General features: G+C 37.0%; 1 protein-coding gene across 2 annotated transcripts in view; it reads left to right on the top strand.

The window, feature by feature from the left end:
- Positions 1-20,543, top strand: part of SNTG2 (syntrophin gamma 2) — a 299,806-nt gene that overhangs the window by 198,000 nt on the left and 81,263 nt on the right. For both annotated transcript variants that reach the window (XM_030038043.1, XM_030038044.1), the window contains 2 exons: positions 4,899-4,990; positions 19,904-20,031. In XM_030038043.1, coding sequence (XP_029893903.1) covers positions 4,899-4,990; positions 19,904-20,031 — 220 coding nt within the window. The remainder of the gene's footprint in view (positions 1-4,898; positions 4,991-19,903; positions 20,032-20,543) is intronic.

The raw sequence follows: 20,543 nt of genomic DNA, 5'->3' as shown, positions 1-20,543 counted from the left end.
TCACAGGCTATCAACAAGCACAGCAGAGAAGCAATGCTTCTTAAATGAAAGAGACATCTTGGGTACAAACAGCTCATTTTGGGCAGCTTATTAGATTTGCCTCCTTTATGCAGAGCATGAGGAAATCTTTGGCAAGCATTATGCTATCCTGCCCAGTCCCATGCATGATCCCACGCCTTCAGTCCTATACTGCATCCTCAGCAAAAGGACTTGCTAAGTATGATCAAACAGGTGAGGAACTTAAGAAATGACCCTTCTGAACGGAACCTGGACCTCAGCGCAGAGCTCACCTGCTCCTCTCCAGGGTGTTCTGTGCAGCCATCCAATACAGGCTGAAACCAAGCTCGGTGAGTCAGGTGATCTTTGGTAAGTCACTTGACATAAATGCTCGTTCTTGTGGTGAGGAAATAAGCAAATAAGGTGTCAAAAATTATGGAAAATAGGCCTGGTTTAGGGCCATACACTGAAGTTAAGGAGAATAGCCGTGGTGGGACAAAGCACCCCATTTCAAGAAGAGCTTTTCACAAGCCTGTGCACAAAAGGGAATTTCAGTCGTGAAGCATCAGTGACACATATAAGAAGCTAAGGAGTAATTCTACTATGCAATAAAGTAATTCCCAACTCACACTGCAGGCAAGATTTAAGTGCATACATGCATAAAGCTGAAGTATCTTGGCCTTTCCTAACATCCCAGAAGACTCAGGCACATGGTGCCCTACCTTGAAGCATTCAGTCAGATCAGCTGCTATGCTGGCAGTTTTAGTACTGGGGTGAGTTCACTTCAAATGCAACCATAGTCTCTTCCTGTTAAGCAGTATTACTACTATTTCTATAACTACATCATCCGGAGTAGCATTTGCCTCCCCTGCTTCCTTCTCACACCTCTTCCTTCCCTACACTATCTCATGCCACAGCTAGCGAAAGCACAAGATGTCACAACAGGGAAATACCTGCCTACAGTTCTCACCACATTTTTCTGGTTGCTTGACTCATTATTGTGAACAACAAATACAGGATTTGGCATGGATTTAGACATGGATACTGATTAACTGGCGCTTAAGGATGAGACAAGGACCGCTTGTTTCTGTGTTTGGAGGAGGCCCTAACCCAGGGTGGTATGCCAGTATTGATCGTTGTCTCTTTCACAGCTGCGTGGGACTCTTGGCCCTTACTGGGCTATTATGAGACTGTCCATAGTAGTAAATTAAATTATGCCAGCAAATATTCTCTGCCACACGAATTTGATCAGCAATTTTATAAAATATTGCAGAATGCTTGGCATAATTCTGCATAGGGCAAACACTTCTTTCTCAAAAAAATACCAGGCCTGGATCAGACGTTAGCATGGGACAGTAGGATCATTAACTGTCTGCTTCACTGGGTGGTCTGGGTCCATGGCTAGGATGATTCCTTATCCCATGGCCTGTGGTTTGCTCTAAGGTCACTGTCAGCTAGAGAGAGGATAGATTTGTGTTTCTGGAAACCAAAGGAAGGAATTTTGGTTTTTGGAGCTGAGTCAGGAAGTTATTAGTGGCTATGAGGGTTATTTGTTAGCCTGTTACAGAATAATTATGACATCAGCTCTTGGGATTCTCTGGAGCTAAGTCCATTACCCATCCCAGAGCTGAGCAGGGCTTGTAGAAGCCTTTTAGATAAGATTCACTGCTGCTGGGAAGACTCTTCAAGATGTTTTGTGGTAAAACAGACTCTCTTCAGAATTTTTCTTTTTGATAGTTACACCAAATTATCAGAATATTCTGAAGTTGCAAAGCTTGCAGTGTAATTAAAAATCACCAGGAGTGTTTTCTTTGATTTTAATTTTGTCGTTGTTCTGGAATGGGCTTTTTGTCTGTTGGAGGTTGTCTATGACATAATTAGCAAGTTAGATAAATGAGATTTCATTTATATACAAGAGGTCTCCAGTATCATTCAGCAGTGTTGATCATCAGACAAATTGTTGTGAAGGATAAAGTCTTGCTGACTACTTGCTGTACATTGATCTGCTATACTGTGTTTTGGGGGTTTTGTTTGTTATTTAGATATTTAGTGTGATTCACTGACTGAAATAAAGAACCACCTGTTGATGGGACTCTGAGTTGATGACCAGAACTTTAATAGAGACCTTTCTAGATATAGAAAGCTTAAGGCTTTTAAAGTTAAAAATAAAATCCAGACTTTATTAAAATAAGTAGTAGAATACCTAACTTTTTAAAGTGAAAAATCTCAGTGATTCTGTCAAAAAGAATATAAAAGGATTTATAAACAACTCCTACCTATACCGCTGCAAATGCGTTCTTGCTTTAGGTTTAGTGTCAGCTAGCTTGGTGCTTTCCTGAGTTACTGCTAGCTCTGCAAAATCCCCTGTGATCCTTACAGAGTTTCTTTCCCTCACCTCGGAGTTCTGCCTGTCTTTTTCCTGCTGCCCCCAGGGGCGTCTCAGTCTCTTGTGTGAACTGCAGACTCCTATATCCTTGCTATCTCTCTCTCTCTGACCCCATCTCACCTTACAGCATAAGTTGGTTTTTTTTTTTCCTCTGAGCATACTCAGCTATTGCTTAGGTAAAGATAAGGCAAAGATCTTCCCTCCCACAGGATCCTTCCTGACCCAGCCTTCTCCAAAGAACAAAAATGCCACAGCTGAGAATAAGCAAATGAAACGGGTGAAGCCTGTCATAGTGTAAGTTTGCGTCTCTCATAGGCCGGCTGTCTAACTATAATTTGGGTGGGATAAGAGGACAGCTAGGCAATTATGATTGCTGGAAATCTCACAACGTACCAAATACCTTTTTTTCTGGCATCAGTACCCATCAGGATACTGTATTGTGGTCATGGAGCAGGGCGTTACCTGTAGCAGATGTTTTATTTTACGTAAACACTTGGAGTCTCATCTACTTGGGCAAGGGCCACAGTAGCAGATAGTACAAGACTTACTGTGTGTTAGTATATTTTGTATAATGTATATCGTGTGTGTGTGTGTGTGTGTAATGAGAGCACTGCACCTTCCATGAAAGCAGTTGAGCATATACAGTGGGAGCTTCTAAAATGATGAACGAGGCCATGACGGAGTAGTCCATGAGTGAGTGAGGCAGAATAGGCAGGGAGCAGACTAAAAGACTTGTGAACTTGCTTGCAGTCAAGTGGTGGAAGTAGCATAGTCTGAGAGAGGCTGTGTAGTTTGTTGTGACTCAAAAAAACAAAGCAGGCTGCTACACTGAAAAGCAAATCCACAGGAACACTGTGTGAGGAGGGAAATTTGTTCCTTAAACTTTTATTCTTGGCTTTCCCATGCAATGGATGTCAGTTTTCTCTACTTAAAAAAAATAAATTATTCTAATGTAGTATTTTGTACTATGGTAAAATCTGGATTTAGAGATGTGAAAATACCTAAATTCATGTCTTTTGATATGCTCAAATTGCTGAAGAGGTGGCATAATTCCACTTAGGAGTCTGATTGACTCATGGACCTGTCGTAGTTGTCTACTGCCGGAGACAGTGGGATTCACCAACAGGCAGACTCTTCAGTGGAGAATTTAATGCCAACTTTTTTATTCCAGTATTTTTATTTAAAAAAATTAGAAATTATCGTCTGTTCCAGCAAGTCACTGTGGTCATCTATGAGTATGAGCATAGATTTTTGTGGTCTACTGTACGTGTATAGTAGCTACAAAATGTTGTAGCTAGCTACTAAAGTCGGCGCTTGGGTTAGACCCATACAAGAAAAGCATAATGGTTCCTTCTGCTGACATCATCTAATGCTGTACAGAAAGGAATCCAAATGAAAACATGCTGAAACTTCAGAATTCAGGATAAAATTCTGAGACCTCAACACTGAACTGGCAGAGATTTGTTACGGAGAAAATGAGCTTTTGTTGAATTAAGTTCCGTTTTGCTAAATCTTCAAGATATGTGGAATAGATACATACAAAAATATATGACTAAGAATGACTTTTTTACTTTTGTGATGTTAAACTTGACAGAACTATTAATGTGAAAGTATTGACGGGCAATTTCAGGTGACTTCTTCAGGTGGAAAAAATGAGTTTTCAGTGGTGATGAACATAATGCTGTGAAATTGATTTTATGTGCTTTATTGATAAGACCAAGTGCTGCCTGACAGTAATTGTATATTATTGGTGCTATCTGTTAACATTTTACATTTAAGCAGAAGTTACACTATGATGTGACTTTGTGCTGTTTCCTTTATTGTATGTTACAAAAGTAATAAGCTTTCATGGAGTCACTTTAACTACTAAAGCAGAATCATGATGCATAACTGCTGAAGGAAGAGAGATCTTGAAGAATGTAACTGTGTAATCTTAACATATTAACGTAGTATCAACATTTCAAGATGACTGCTTTTAATTTCTCAGTTTGAGAAAGTACATCATTTTTGAAAGTAATTGGCATTTTAAGAAAAAGATATATCCATTAATAAAGTGTATGGATCTGTACAGTTAGTACTTGCCTGAGAGTTTCTTATTAGCTTTGTTTATAAATGCCATCCGTGGTTATACTAAAGTGAGACTGTCAAGACTGAATAGGAAAGTTATTTATTCAATTAATGGGACTTGTGTAACTAAATTTCTTACTTGGTTTTGAATATCTTCTTCTCAGTGAAAAAAGGCTTAATCCTGCAAACAGTGAAGGATGCAAGTAGTTCCCATGAGCACAACCTCTACAAAATGACATCTAGCTACCTTGTTTCTTTCTAGACATAAAGTATAGCATATGGACATTTTATTGGCTGTCATCCTAAAATGCAAGTAGTACTTCTGGCTTGGTTTGGTGATTTATGTTAAAAATGCTTCCTGTGTTTTACAGCTGGAATAGATATTTCCTGATATATATATATATATATTTTTAACATAAGCTATTATTTTTCATGGTCTGATTTCCAGGTTCCCCTGGACCATCCAGTGATCACAGCAGTGGGGCTTCATCACCTCTCTTTGACAGTGGCTTACACTTAAATGGAAACTCAACTAACACTGTAAGCAACTCAATAATAAAAACATGGTGTAAGCTATGTATGTAAATTCTCTTCCCATTCTGAGCTTCAAAATGCTAGTGTAGGACTGTAAGACTACCCTAATTTTGTTGTTGTTGTTTGCTTGTTTGTTTGCTTGACTGATTTTTAAGTGCATATACTGTAAAATTCTGTACTTACAAAGTAATCAACATGGGGCCCTGGGCTGCTACGTTCTTACTCTGAGGCAACTGAGAAGCTTGTAGGAGTGAGCACAGTAAGATTTAACCATTGCTTAGGCATGAATTCATGTGAACTTTTGTCATACTTTGTTGAATTGTAGTATTGTACTATTGAATTTAGTCCAGCTAGAGATGTTGAAATGCACAAGGCAATTAGAAAATAATGTAAGGTTAAATTATTTAAGCAAACTTTCATGATAGGAAAGAAAGGGAGAAAAAGAGAAAGAAATAAAATGGGAAAGCAGACTTAGGGAAAAAAAAAAGGAGTGTTTCTTTAATCCAGAGGATATTCAGTTCTTTTTTCTGTAGTGAACAGCTATGATTGAATTAATTGCAGCATTGTGGAAAGAAAAAAATAATAATTCCTTTCTCCAGGAAAAATACCAGTCACCAAAGCCAAAGATGGTAGGATGTCTTAGTAGGCGACAGTGTTGCTCTTTTAAAATTGAAGACTGAAGGCATAAATACTAGCTGTACAAGGACGTGGACCTTCATGTTCAAAACTTTTTAGCTCCTAACAAAGCGCAGCTGTAGTCTTTCAGTTGGTTATTAAATTTTACAGACGGACTGCCCAGTGTATGAAGTGAAGGCTTCTCCTCTCCTCTGTTTTTCCTTTTCTTTCCTACTCAGCCAGAGAAGTCAGTGTCTGCTGCTTACTGTACTTCTCCCAAGCTTTGCACTTTTTTGAGCACTGTCTCTCTAAACTAATCATTAAGGCTCATTTTCATCTGATAAATACATATATATGATAATATAAATATGTTATATACATATGATAAATAAATAAATAGAAATATGCTTTTCTGTGCTGATACCTGTTCTTTAGTACTTGGGATCCAAACTGAGCATAAATACAGATGGTTTCATGTTTATTTGTTTTTAATTATCCAGATAATTATAACCTTTAATTACCTTGTATTGTTGTCTTATTAAAAAAACCCAGTCTGTCCTCAGGGTCCAGCATTCTGCAATACCTGTGTACCAGGTGCTCTGCAGACAAAGTCCTTTCTGCAAAGAGCTTACGTTGTAAGAAGAGGGCTATGGTCAGATGATTGCCTGTGATTGCATTAGCATGTTTTAGTAAATTAATGCCTATTAAGTGCTAGACTGAGTGTGCCGTAATAACTTTCAGTAATCGTTATGACTGTACTGTGGGAATTGCACACTTTGAATTCTAAGCATTATAAAAACATAAATAAATGGCTGGAGTTTTGTAGACTTGTAACAGAAATTTAGAGTTAGTTGCCAAGGTAGCACACAAAAGGCTGTGCATAAGCTTGAAATGTAAGTGGCAAAACAGAAAGTAAAAAAAAGGGAAATACTAAGGTACTAGCTTGCTTTTATATAGCACTCAATTTTTCTGAAGCTTGACATGAAGTCACATGAGGAGCTATGTACGCGCAAGACACTATGACCTAGAAGAGAAATAAAGCAAAACAATCTACCTTATATCTAGCCTAGTAAAAAAGCCATGATCTCCTTTCATAGGAAACAAAAGGAAAAATACCCAGGTTCTTACTGTGAAATGCAAAAGCAAGGTTCTAAGTATTCTGAGCAGGTATGACTGGCTTTTGAGATGTTCCGCTGGAGGTGTGTGGTCAAACTTTTATCAAACTAAGCTGTGAGTGTAACTGAGCTGTGATCATATCTTCAAAAGTAGTTATAAATGTTTTTCAACTACCAGCTACTGAGTGCTTCTACCTTTTTTAATTGGTTATTTTTGTTTTTATGGTAAAGGAAGAGCAGAACTAACATTTCCTAAAATGGTATTGCCCAGTAAGGCTAAAGATATTTAAATCCCTTTTTAATGTCACCTTGGTAGGGGAGATCTGACTCACTTTGAATATTGCATCTTGTAAGTTTGTGTTGCAGTTGTATGTACGTTCCTAACCACAGTCAGATCCGTGCCATATTAGACAATGCACATATATTTATGAGCGGAATGCTGCTCCAAAAAGCGCGCAGTGTAAAGGAAAGGACAGGAATGAAAGGTAAGGAATTACTGTTATGCCAGTTTTACCAAGCTGTCATTCAGTATGTCTGTTCTGAAAAACAATGGTATAGAGACACTTAAGCTAGCTTGGATCACATAGACATTAGTTTAGCCATGTTAGTAACAAGCTGCTTCTGCCTAATAAGATTATACCATTTTTGCCTAATATGATTATACCATTTTCAGTTCTGGTGCTAGCTTGCCTCTGTTAGACATATCTTTATCACCTCTGCTGTGAAGCATCTGTTATATGTGATGTGATATCATCTTCAGGATTTATATACATCCTCCCTATAATATCAGAGCAGTTTGCATTATAGCACTTTAACAGGGTTCTCTGGAACACAGAGAAATGAGCTGAAGTGTTCTCTTCACACCTAATTATTTTGTGCTTGGGTACAGTGACAAATGCTATAGAGATTGGTAGTGGCAGATACATTCATCTGTATCTTATAAGTGGTTTATTAAGCACCATGTGAAGTTTCAGAGGGGAACATAAAACATTCAGAGGAGGTGGTCTCCAGGCTAGTGATCACAGGTTGTTTACTTGAAGGTTTCTAACTACAAAACAATGAAGGCAATACTGTAGAGATACTCTCCTAGATGTCCAAATATCCTAGATGTCCAGGCCAGCTCTCTGGAGAAACGGGGGGTAAAAAAAAAAGAAAAGAGACCACAAATAAAACAAATTCCTGTTTAAGACACCATTGAATAATATGATAGTTACAGTGCAAAGGGAAAATGTAGTAGCTTTTCATTTGTTTGGAAATCCAGCTTCTCTGAATTGTCCAAAAGTGATGTTCTAATAAGTGAAGTGAGACCAGAGTAAATCATGATTTTCTGTGTGTTCATGTAATTTAAGAACTCTAATTTAATTTTGATGGTGTGTGTTTAGTTTAGTTGGTTACATGAAACTAAACAGGCACTTAAAATTTTCTAAGTTGCTTTAAAATATTTTTTCCTCGGTGGCTTTATTTCATCTGTTAAATTAGAAAGTTTTGCTTTAAAAAAGACATTGCCTACTTCATCACCAAGTACATTTTTTAAAAAAGGAAAAATACAGATGCTTAACTCTTGGTGGGACCAGTAGGATGCTAAATCTTTAATGTCTATGGTAGTCCTGGTTCCAGAGTGAGAGAATGATGACTCAATCCCAAAAAGGCAAAAAGGGAAGAGGATCCAAGAAAAGTGAGTGGACACCTTTCTTACTGAGAGTAAAAGCTATTCTGATGGATACTTCAGTGGAGTGTGTGACCAGACCATTGAATTGAGATTGAATTGCTGCCCTACATCTGAAAGCTTCAATATTTTTTTAATTTTGAATGTTCCTGCAGTGTCTTTCAATTCAGTATAAACACACTATTGATCATTCTTAAGTTTTATTTTATTCTTCATTTTTATCATCCTGTAGCTCACTTTAAAGAATAAAAGTTTCAGGAATTCAGATCAATACCTTTTCTATTAGAATGGTTTAGCATGTGATATCAATAGACTCTGCCAACTCTTGATCTGAAAATCCATGATTTTCTCACTGAATATGAAAGCAATGTAACTTTAAATTGACTTCCAATTCACAGTGTATCATTTGGTAATGTACGTGCATAAAATGTAATTAAAGTAATAAATACAAAAAATAGCTCTCTTAGAGATACAACACTGGCTACTCTCATGAAAGTAATCATCACCATGTCTTCCATCTATTTGCTGAAGAGAAACTTAAAATAGATGAACACAGCTAGCTACACTTAAGTATTTTGGTCTGCTGCTGTGCTGAGGACCTTTATGAAATGAGATAAACACACTGCAAATAAGTGTGCTTCTTTTTTGCAGTTAATAAAATATGAAGTATCTGTCCCCTTTCCACCTACAGGGAAAAATAATCCAAGTTTTCTGTTTCTGATTACACCTCTCAGAAATAGCAGTAGAAGCTGGAAAAAGCCTACTAAATAACACCTTCCTACTCCACTACTATAGAATTGTTAAGGAAATGCTCCTGATATTCAGTATTGAAATTGTTTGATTTAGATTTAGCTGTTCAAAAGTGCTGTGTTTTTCTAATTCTGATTAGAGTTGATTGGGACTTTCACTATGACATTAATGAAGTGAATAAAAGGTATCTTTAAAAGTCTTGCCTTTTAGTTGTATTGATCCCCACTGTCGCTGCTAATCCTTCCAGTAGACTTACTTCTTTTAGTATTTAACATCTGATCAGGTTGGTCATTTCTTCTGCACAGAAATTAAAAATTTGTTTAATTTCTTAATTTCCCACTAAAGTTTAAGTCAAATACAGTTTTAGGATGTATTTTTTTTTAACTTAGAGCCTTAACAAAAGTTACTGAAAGGAAATACAGCATTGGAAATACAAAGAAAATCTTACTAGCTGCTAAATAAATGAACGCTGAACAATATTTGCTGTTTTATGGCATCTAATACTAGTTTAAACAGTATTCACTTAAAACACTGAAAATTAATCTGATATTCACACACCTTCAAAGAAGGTGGCTTCTGTTTTTAAGTGGGACTGGCCTAAATCCAAGTCTGTTTCCACTGGAAAAGAAGTCAAAGACCAAGAAAGGTCAGATAAAAGATTATGACTTCGTTATTCATCTTTCAGAAAAAAGTGCAGCAGGATCACAATGGAACTAATATGCCAAGTAGAAAACAGTAACTTGCATTTGTTAGGTATCTGGTTTCATTTTTTAATTATACTTATTCTTCCCATACACAGCCCTTTCATGTGAATGCTTTGTTTCTTATAGTTCTCATGAATTTGTTCATTTTAGTTTGCAGCAGCAGCAAAAAGAAAATGGCTTAGGAGATAAAGCCCAGTTTATTACTTTTTTTAATAATTTCTGATAGATATTGGGTCATTTTCTTTATGCATTTCCTTTTTTTTTTTTTAATTACACTTGCAATTAAAATACTTTGAGTCCCTTTACTTACTTGATGGATTGTAGGGAGCAATTCATCTGACTAATCACCAGGAATCTGCTTTAGGGAGAGTTGTATTGTTCTGTAGGTTGTGCTGAGTGTATCGAGTACCTTTCATCGGCACAGATGGACAAAGGAGTTTTGGGGAGTGGTGTTATTTATTAATGAAAGATGCTCTTCTGTTTGGCCTGTGATATTCACGAGTGCAGAATGAGAGCTGTGAAGGAATTAAATTTGCATTTGATTCTTGGACAAAATCATCTCTCTTTTTTTCTCTTACTATCTGTTCTCCTGCCTATGACTACAAAGCTGTAAAATGGACCACTTCAGGTCAGAGCTAGATTATAAAGAGAGGTTAGAAATTTGAAACTCTGTTGTATGAGTAGATGAATTTATGACCATTTCTCACCTGTTGCCAACATGGTGAACAGAAAGAGCAGCCATCTTTCATGTGTTTTAGCAGGCAGTATCAGAAGTCCTTGGTTAGAGGGAACTACATGTGGTAGCATTATGAGATTGAAGACTAAATGAGGAAGCTGAAGTGTTAGAAGAAATGAAAGCAAGCTTTTCCTTTTTCTTTTCTTTTCTTTTTTTTTTTTTTTTTTTTTAACTGGAAAGATCCATCTACTGTTGCCCCAAGTTAGTGTTCAATTACTGTTCCAAATACCGTGCCCTGGTAATGATCAGCGTGGAAACAGAGGGGCATATAGTGATGACCTGTTTCCAGATTTCATGTTAGCATAGATGAACTCCAGCAGTTCAGGTACGTGCTGTAAATGGCATATAGTGAAAAATGGTAGTAAAACTGAGGCAATGAGTTTTCCCACAAAGTTGCATCCAGTGTCATTCCACAAGTTCCTGCAACAAATTGACGCTTACTGAGCTCCTAGTTAGTGATACAAGGAAGAGGCAAGCCTCAGATTTATCCTGAGGGGTGCGCAGACTGTGTGGAGTTCAAAGAATTTCCCTAACCTTGAGGTAATTTTTCTAAGCAAGGACAGCACACCCCATTTGGGGATATAAAAGGCTGCCAAAAGCTGTCTGTAACAGCTGAAGTTTGGGTACGCTTGCATTTATAGTGTAACGCCATAGTAATCTCAACATTGTATTTTGTTCTGTTCTTTTCCTTATATACCCTTAAAGTTGAGTTTTGATTTCTGACTGCTGTTACAGTTTGAGAAGAGTCATAATTACTTCCTGCTTTTTGTGCTGAGACTTAATATAAACTACTCTGGCCCCTGTCCTCTACCCCCAAAGGAAGAATATATCTGGAAAGATGTTCCAGGCAAGGTTGTTGAGGTTACTCAGGAACCAATTACATACTAGCCTGAGGGAAACAAATTAAAGAAAAAGGTGCAAGATTCTGTCAAATAGTCCATATGTATTCTCTAAAAATATCTTAGTCAGGCTTGTACCTTATTGGTTCATTAAAAAAAAAAATAATGTAATAGCACCTAGCAGCAGAGCTATAATGAAATATTCATTAATATTTTCATTGTAAATCACTTCTAGAGAAACTTACATAATTGAAACATTTTTAATTTGTTCCTCACTGGTAGAATAGTAATCCCATTGATTTAAATGCATAGCTACTGCAGTGAATAGGGCAGTGTAAGTCCCTAACATGTACTGCCATACAGACTCTCCATGTAAACATCACATATAGGTGCTTAGTGTCTGCAAACCATCCATTTATTAAAAAGCATTAAATGTCTTCAAGAGCAGTCATTAAATTTCAAAAGCATGCATGTGATGCAGCATTAGAGTTAAAACGGTGTTTCTTTTCTGTGCTGGAAAGGGAGTGGTAGTATCCTTGTTTCACATGCTGTTTCACCTTCCTCCCATTTAATTAAACAAAGTCTGTCAATTATAATAATGTAGAATAGAGCTGTATAATTAAAAGTTGCTGCTTTCATTGAATTTTAAAGACATCAAATTACTTGTCCAAATTGTTACTTCATCTGGAAGAGCTTGTTTCCTGTATGGAAGCCTTTATCTATTAAATGATTTGGTGATGCATACTTTACCAGATAATTACTGTCTTCTTAAAGCTGTCACAGAATTGTGCACCTGCATCTAAGAATTCCATTAAAAATAAATACACACAGACCCTCTCCTGAATTGATGCTGCATCAAAGGAATGCACAGGTATTTTGATATCGTCATTAAATCCCTCTGAATTCTGAGACAAGTTGAATGCTCTAACTGACTCCTATTTACAGTAGATATCTCAATAATGTGCTGCTTTAGCTGGGCATCACAAGAGTTTCACTCATGTATCTACTCCCGGCTGAACGCTTGTTAATTGTGTTGTTCAGTGATTAAAGTAGGCTAATGTAAGAACCTTTTACTGCTAAATGGAGCGGTCTTGTTTTCTTCTCCAACCAGTCTACAGCCTCTGTTTCCTATCTGTCCCTGGAATAAGTATTAGCAAATGCTCAGCCACACATTGGTCAGATCAGTTATTTGATCCACTGAAAAGTAATCCTACCTATATATATAAATATATATAATATATGTATATAGAATACATTCATATATTTCAGTCACAGACCTGACTAGAAACTATATAGAGAGCTCATCCAACTGTGACTTGAATGGTTTCTCGTGCTGTTGCAAGAAATTATGTAACTCTAATTTTCTTCCTGCAGAATAAGTGTAAGACAATTCTGCCTACGTTGAAAAGTATATTATATTGAGGGCTTTCCTTTGAGTATGCTGTAGTATTTTTAGTAATGGAGTTTTGACAAGATGCACTCCAGTTTGCACTAAAAGTCAGGATTTGCTAATCTAAAAGTTTTTACCAAAATCCATTAAAATTTATTGGCCAATGTTTTCACTTATGGATATTAAGCTATGCCAACCCATTTTTTAGCATTTCAGAGTTCAAGGACCGCCTGGACAATGCTCTTAGTCATATGATTTAGTTTTAGGTAGTCCTGCGAGGAGCAGGGAGTTGGACTCGATGATCCATGTAGGTCCCTTCCAACTTAAGATATTCTATGATTCTACAATTCTATGATTTCAACCTCAGAGGTTTTTTACTAGGAACATATTTCAATATATAAATATAAAATGTATTAATGTTGCTAGCATTTTCATATACATATTTTACAGAAAAATATTTTATATTCTTCTCAGAAATTCTCAGCAATGCTTACTAAAGCAGAAATAGCAAAAATACCTTGAGAGATAAATAACAGCATCATCATAATCATCTCTCTTTGAACCATTATCAACAAAGATGGTAATCTAGAATTAGTCATGCCTCTTACTTATACATGTGCTTGGTAGAAATACCAGTTTACGGAACAGGCTCAAGACTTAAGGATACACTTTGAAATAATAAATCCTCTAAAGCAAAAAATGGGTAAATTCTGAATGATCAGTAAAAGGTGGTATTTTTTTTCTAATGGGTATCACACTTGATTCTTATTTCACAGAATCATAGAATCATTTAGGTTGGAAAATACCCTTAAGGTCATTGAGTCCAACTCGATGTTAACCTAACACTACCAAGTCCATCACTAAACCATGTCCCTAAGCACCACATCTACATGTCTTTTAAATACCTCCAGGGATGGTGACTCAGCCACTTCCCTGGGCAGCCTGTTCCAATGCCTGACAACCTTTTCAGTGAATAAATTTTTCCTAATATCCAATCTAAACCTCCCCTGGTGCAACTTGAGGCCGTTTCCTCTTGTCCTATCACTTCTTACTTGGGAGAAGAGACAAACCCCCACCTCACTACAGCCTCCTTTCAGGTAGTTGTAGAGAGCGATCAGGTCTCCCCTCAGCCTCCTTTTCTCCAGGCTAAACAGCCCCAGCTCCCTCAGCCGCTCCTCATAAGACTTGTGCTCCAGGCCCCTCACCAGCTTGGTTGCCCTTCTCTGGACACGCTCCAGCCCCTCCATGTCTTTCCTGTAGTGAGGGGCCCAAAACTGAACACAGTATTTGAGGTGTAGCCTCACCAGTGCCGACTACAGGGGAACAATCACCTCCCTGTTCCTGCTGGCCACACTATTTCTGATACAGGCCAGGATGCCGTTGGCCTTCTTGGCCACCTGGGCACACTGCTGGCTCCTATTCAGCCGGCTGCCAACCAGCACCCCCAGGTCCTTTTCCGCCAGGCAGCTTTCCAGCCACTCTTCCCCAAGCCTGTAGCGCTGCATGGGGTTGCTGTGACCAAAGTGCAGGACCCGGCACTTGGCCTTGTTGAACCTCGTACAGTTATCCTCAGCCCATCGATCCAGCCTGTCCAGATCCCTCTGCAGAGCCTTCCTACCCTCAAGCAGATCAACCCTCCCTCCCAACTTGGTGTCATCTGCAAACTTACTGAGGGTGTCCTTGATCCCCTTGTCCAGATGATTAATAAAGATATTAAACAGAAGCAGCCCCAATACTGAGCCCTGGGAAACACCACTTTGTGACCGGCCACCAACTGGATTTAACTCCATTTTCCACCACTCTATGCTTAATTGTGGTATGAGAATGTTTGCAATATATACATTGCTGCTCCATGTATAGTCCTTCATCTACATCCACTATGAAGACTTTGCAAGACTTGCCTTTCTGCAGACCAGATAATATTTGTAATATGAGATGAAAAGTGTATTTAAAAGCAAGCTTAATCATGCTGAGTTAATATGACCCTGAGTATTTCTGACTCCAAAAGTGAATTAACCCAGCTTCAACCTGCCTGAAGCCTATGTTTAACAGAAGAGCAATATGTCAACCTAAAATATCACTGTGGCTGCTTTCAAGGTGCAGCCCTAGCAGAAATTGCAAATTAAATTACTAGGGAGGATTCAGAAACACTTCCTTCTGAGGGCATGACATTTTTCTTGCAGAGATTTAGAATCAATGACAGTTTAAAAAAAAAGCAAGGTAAAATAACTGAGTTTCCCAAGCTCTGCAAATCATCTGTCACAAAAAGATGAAAAATTGACAGTCCCAGCCAGCTGTGATCTTCTACCTTGCTTCCTATGTTCTTAGTGGAAACTTAATTATAGAGACATGTCTGATTAGGTCTCCCACTTAGTGGAAGACTTTCTGGACTCATTCTACTTCTGGGAAGAATTCTTCCTTGCGCCATAATGAGTTGTTACAGACTTGTTTAAAAAAACAACAAAGCACTTGCCTACATTGTCCTTCATAGGTCAATGATTGCTAATGGGATACAGAATCAGACCCTCCTCGAGGTCAACAGTACACAGCTGTCCCAGGTGGGTAGTGATTATGTGTCATTACAACCTGATTCTTGTTCAGCGTTCTGTCAAAAATGAGATTTTTGTGTTCAATCCATTTCTTAATGGACAGGTGTTACAAACAAATTGGCATTAATTGGCAACATTGTTGGCGGTCTCAGCAGAAAGCCAAAGGTGTGAAATGAACCAGAGGATAAAAGCTGTGATTGCAGAGATGATCTCTAAACAGCCAAATTTTTTTAGTGCTTTGGAGGAACAGTGTGGAGAGTTTTCAACATGAACAGCAGCAGCTGTTTAGTAGACAGAAGGCGTGAAGGTCAGCCAGCTCAGAACACTGGGTCAGACCAAAGGACCATCTAGCCAAATAGCTTGTTCCCAGCAGATGCCCTCAAGAGAATACAAAAACAGAGGAAATATGTAAAATTATTTATAGGGTATATTTCCTGCATCTCCAGTGATTTCTGGCATAGGGGCTTCCTGAGCCAGGTTTTGTTTTACAGAGAAATACATTCTTTCTTTGTTTTTTTCCTACTGTCTTTTACTTCTAATCAATACCCCTGCTTCTTATATGAAAAGGGCAAGTGAACCACTGTTTCCTAATCCCTTTGTCTTATTTATTTTTTTACATACCTTTGTCATACAATTCCTTCAACTGCTTTTTTTTCAGACTAATTAATCTTTGTTTACTTAATTGTTATTTGCATGGAAACGATTCCATTCCTTTCAGCATCTGCTTTTCCCACAACAGCAAGATCTTATTTTTGAGTGTTAATCGCCTGTTCATATCCCATTACAGTATGGAGAAAGTTAATATTGTCTTTCCTCATGTGTATTACTATACATTTATCTACTATACTTTTAGCAGTCCTTTTATCTCTCAGTCATTCAGTATCATGAGCTTCTTCTGCAGCTGTTTGCAGTTTCGTTTTCTTTTTATCGTTCTTCGTTACTTCTTGTGCATAGTAAACTTGGTCAGTCTGGTGTTCACCATCTTGTCCAGATCATTCATCAATATGCTGAACAGCAGATGTAACTGTGGGAGCCCACTGGTAGTGCCCCTCCGCAGTGAAAACTGTTTCTTAACTGCTGTGTTTTGCTTGCTGTATTTTAGCTAATAATTAATTTTTGTGAGGATTTCGCCTTATTTCACAGAAAATTAGTTAAGAAACCCAAGTACGCCTTAGTAATTGCTTCTCTCATATTACTTAACAGTTTGGACAACTCTAAAAGATTTGTGTGGCGTGACGTCTGTTTCCAAAAGTTGTATTGACTTGCTTCTTCCCCAGTTTGTTATTTTTATCTGTGTTTTGAAGGGGATACATCAAAGAATCTGTCTCAGATTGAAATGTTAATAGATTATAGGGCAAACTGAACAAAATGAACTGCTGGTCCTATGATAGTGTTTCATTTCTATGCACTGGTCTTATGGCCACATGTATCCCCTCTTTTGTCTTTAAGAAGATAGAGGGGGGTCAGTCCAACTTTATGCTCTACCATAAACTGGTTAGTAGAGTATGGCTTAGTAAGAAACTGACATTTGAAACTTGGACCAATTTGACCCCTTTGTATCCTTTCCCTGTCCTTGGTCATTAACGTTCAGATCATGCAGTAGGGTTTCTGCAGGTATAAGTGGTTCAGAATGTTGCACAGAGGCGGGGGGGGGGGGGGGGGGGCATAAATTACTCTTTCTAGTGTGTTTTTCAAATATGAAAACTTTGAAATTGTCTGGAGAAGCCACATCTTCTTTAGCAGTTTACATCCATTATAACACTTTAGCATTTTGGCAGGAATATTTCTATACAGTAGTATAGCAACTTTGGGGTTAATAGATTTTGACCAAGTGGGTTTGGCCATTTTTTCCCCTTCAATTCATGAATCTAATGAATAGCTGTGATGTAGATTTCCTAAAATTCTGATCTTTACTTATATTGAGATATTTTTTTCTTTACAGTGGTATCCTGCTAAAGCATTTGATTGAAGTGTAAGGGACCAAATGGAAACATTAAATTGCCACAGTGACCCACTCATGAATTTTTTGCTGCCAAATGCTCTTAAATTGCCTAGAATATTACAGAATATTGTTCAACAGCCTGCTAAAAGAAGTACAGCTAATAGTTCACAAGAAAAAGGCAGATTTTTATGTTTAAATTGTCTAGATGTTTTCTGTATCTTGAGGGTTAAGATGATGGGAACAATAGGTGAAGGTGCTGTGGGAATTTTTATGTTCCTTTATTTTCTGATTCTTGGATTTAAATTCAGTGATCATATTCAAACATTTATGTTTGACTGTAATAAGCTACCTTCTGCTTTATTCTTAGACATTTCAATTTCCAGACAGGCACGTTAGATTATGTTGATAATTTTCAACTTCAGATTGCATGTGGTTCTGTCAATTATTTTCATTTGTACAGATTCTAAAATATGCATCAGATTCTTCACTATGATATTATTAAATTTATACTAAGCTTTGGAGACACCTTAGCCTTTTGTGGCTAATTCTATGAAATTCTATGAAATAGAATTAGTCTATGGACTTGATTATGAAATATTCATACTGCAACAACACCAGGAGATCTCAATCAAATGAAAGCTGGATTGTTCCAGGGATTGCAAATACTCTAAATGAAATTCCTTTCCCCAAAGAGATTGCAGTCTGTAAGATTCTTTAGTGTTGCCAACTCTGGCAATTTCATTACAAATTTTTCATTTACTAGAAAAGTGTCCCTCAATCACTAACTCTCAGTCATCCTGTTAGAATGTGAAACTCACTATTTTGATTTATTTAAAGAAGTAAAGAGAAAGATCAGCCCTTGCTGACTGTAAGAGTGAGCTTTAGGAGGAAAAAAAATTAACCCTAAATCCTTATGAGCAAGAAAAAGAAATAGAAATAGAACAATTCCCAGAATGCTCTTTATTTTGAATAAGTTTTACAGCTGTTGAACACCTGGGCATAACAGAGCCGAAGCTGGGCCATTCCATGGTTTATTTGCTTTTGTAAGTACTACTCAGTGCAAATTTACAGCTTGTATAAAAATAACCAACTTTCAACTCCCTTCTCTACCTGAAAGTTCTCTGTAGAATGTGGGACAAATAATTTTGGTTCAGAGACACCACAAATGCCTAACTTTGACCTAAATATATATGTCTGTGAATCCTTCTGAGCTGCCTCCCTGTAAATAGTATTGCTATCTTTATAAAAGAGTGAAATGCTCAGCTGTCATGGTAGTGTGGAGATATAAATACCAATAAAAACTTTTCAATTTATCATTTTTATGCATTCTATAAGAAGGTTCTAGCTCGTTCTATTGTTCGTTTAATAAGCATTTTTTGAAGCTCATAATCATGCTCATAAATCTCAGTACACTGAGCAGTGGTTTCCAGCCTTTTCTAATCTGTTTCTAATTTAATTGATTTTTGCCAGTAAACGCTATTTTGAACTCATTTGCAAACAGAACCAGTTACCATCTTTTTGACAATTTGTGCGTAGTTCTGTACTTTTAGTCATTGATACAATGATGTAAACTTCTGGTTATTATTTCACAAGGAACAAACTACATATTCTGCAAGTGTATATCAACTAAGATCTATGTGTCTCTGCAGTTTCCTGAATGCTTTAGTGCTAGTGGTTCTGTGACAACTTTTAAAATTTCATAAATATTTTCTTTTTATCATGTTTCATTCCTGGTGCCTTCAGGCACTACTTCGTGGCATTACATAAGATGCTACATGTATGAGCAGGCTGAACAGTCTGTATATAAGCTCTAGGTTAGGTTTGAATAGACCCTTTTATCAATAGCTATATATCCAGGCTAATTCCCCTAACTTAATTTGCATTTGCACACATTTGATTTAAGGTTATTTTCTTTTGTATGCCGTAGTTAGATGAAATAAGTAGATTGTAAAATTTTATATTTTTACTATTCTGGGATCTGGACATCCTTTACTGCTTAGAGAGTATCAGCAATCTTGCCTTTCTAGTAGAAGAATTTGAAGGAAAACTTCAAAGATGAAATTTCAATCAATATCCGTATATAGATAGTGATAACACAGAAATCAGAATTTTAAATCTACTACTAAATAACATTATGGGTAAAAGCCACAATGCAGAAATAAGAAACCAGTATTCTCTAATGTAGTCTTTCATTAGGATATTATTTGTGTCTTTTCCTCTGATGATTGTTTGACGCATGTAGAAACGTTGCACAGACCAAATTAATTTAAACCAAAAATGTATTTTATGTTGCATTTAGATAAAATTTAGGACATTTATGACTAAAAAATATTTCCTTTATATTGTCAGTTATAAATATTAACAATAATATAAATATCTTTAATGTTGAGGTAATACTGAAATTAAGTCACAAGCATAATATCAAGATAGGTAGCATTCCTTTCTACATGAATGCTTCTTTTTATTTCTCTACTAAATCCTGAGTTTCTTGAATAGTTTTATTGCTATGATTATTCACTTCTGAGGCAAGGAGAGCCATAGATGCATATTCATGGTTTTTTCACTATATTGTCTGATAAACTGTGCTTACTGATTCTCATTTATTCTGCACAGGCTCCATCATCACCTTCTTCACCCATAGCTAATGAACCAAAATACGAGAAGCGCTGGCTAGACACCTTATCAGTTCCTCTGTCAATGGCTCGAATCTCGAGATACAAAGCTGGAACAGATAAATTAAGGTTTGTAATCTAAAAGGGGAAGCACTGGGTTAGCTAGTCTAATATTTTGCAGTGGAGTGTTGGCTCTATAAGAATTCTTTGAGTGGAGATATGAAAGTCTTCTTATTAAAAACTATGTAGTCCATCTTCTCTTGAGATTAATGGCATGCATGGCGATTACAAAAGGTAAAGTAAAAAAGGAAATAAATATAGCTCCTACAAATATGTTTCCATAATCTGTTGTGTCTTGGGGATTCAGTTAGCATCAGCAGCTAGTACAGAGATTAAACTTGGTGTTGCTTGAATTAATTTTTAAGATACTACATTTCATTCTGTACTCTAATAGAATACTTCTGTATTCCCATATTCTAATATTTGCAATTAACTCTCCTTTTTCTTTACAAATGATAACAAAGTGCACAATCATAACTGTGTTGCATATCATTGTCATATAGAAATTCACACTAACAGGAGATTTTGGCAAAGTACATGGTACGAAATATTGTATTTTTGATCGTAGAATCTTTTTGCAT

The sequence above is a fragment of the Aquila chrysaetos genome, chromosome 15 (assembly GCF_900496995.4).
Source record: "Aquila chrysaetos chrysaetos chromosome 15, bAquChr1.4, whole genome shotgun sequence".
Classification (NCBI taxonomy): Eukaryota; Metazoa; Chordata; class Aves; order Accipitriformes; family Accipitridae; genus Aquila; species Aquila chrysaetos.
This window is presented reverse-complemented; position numbering and strand designations above follow the sequence as displayed.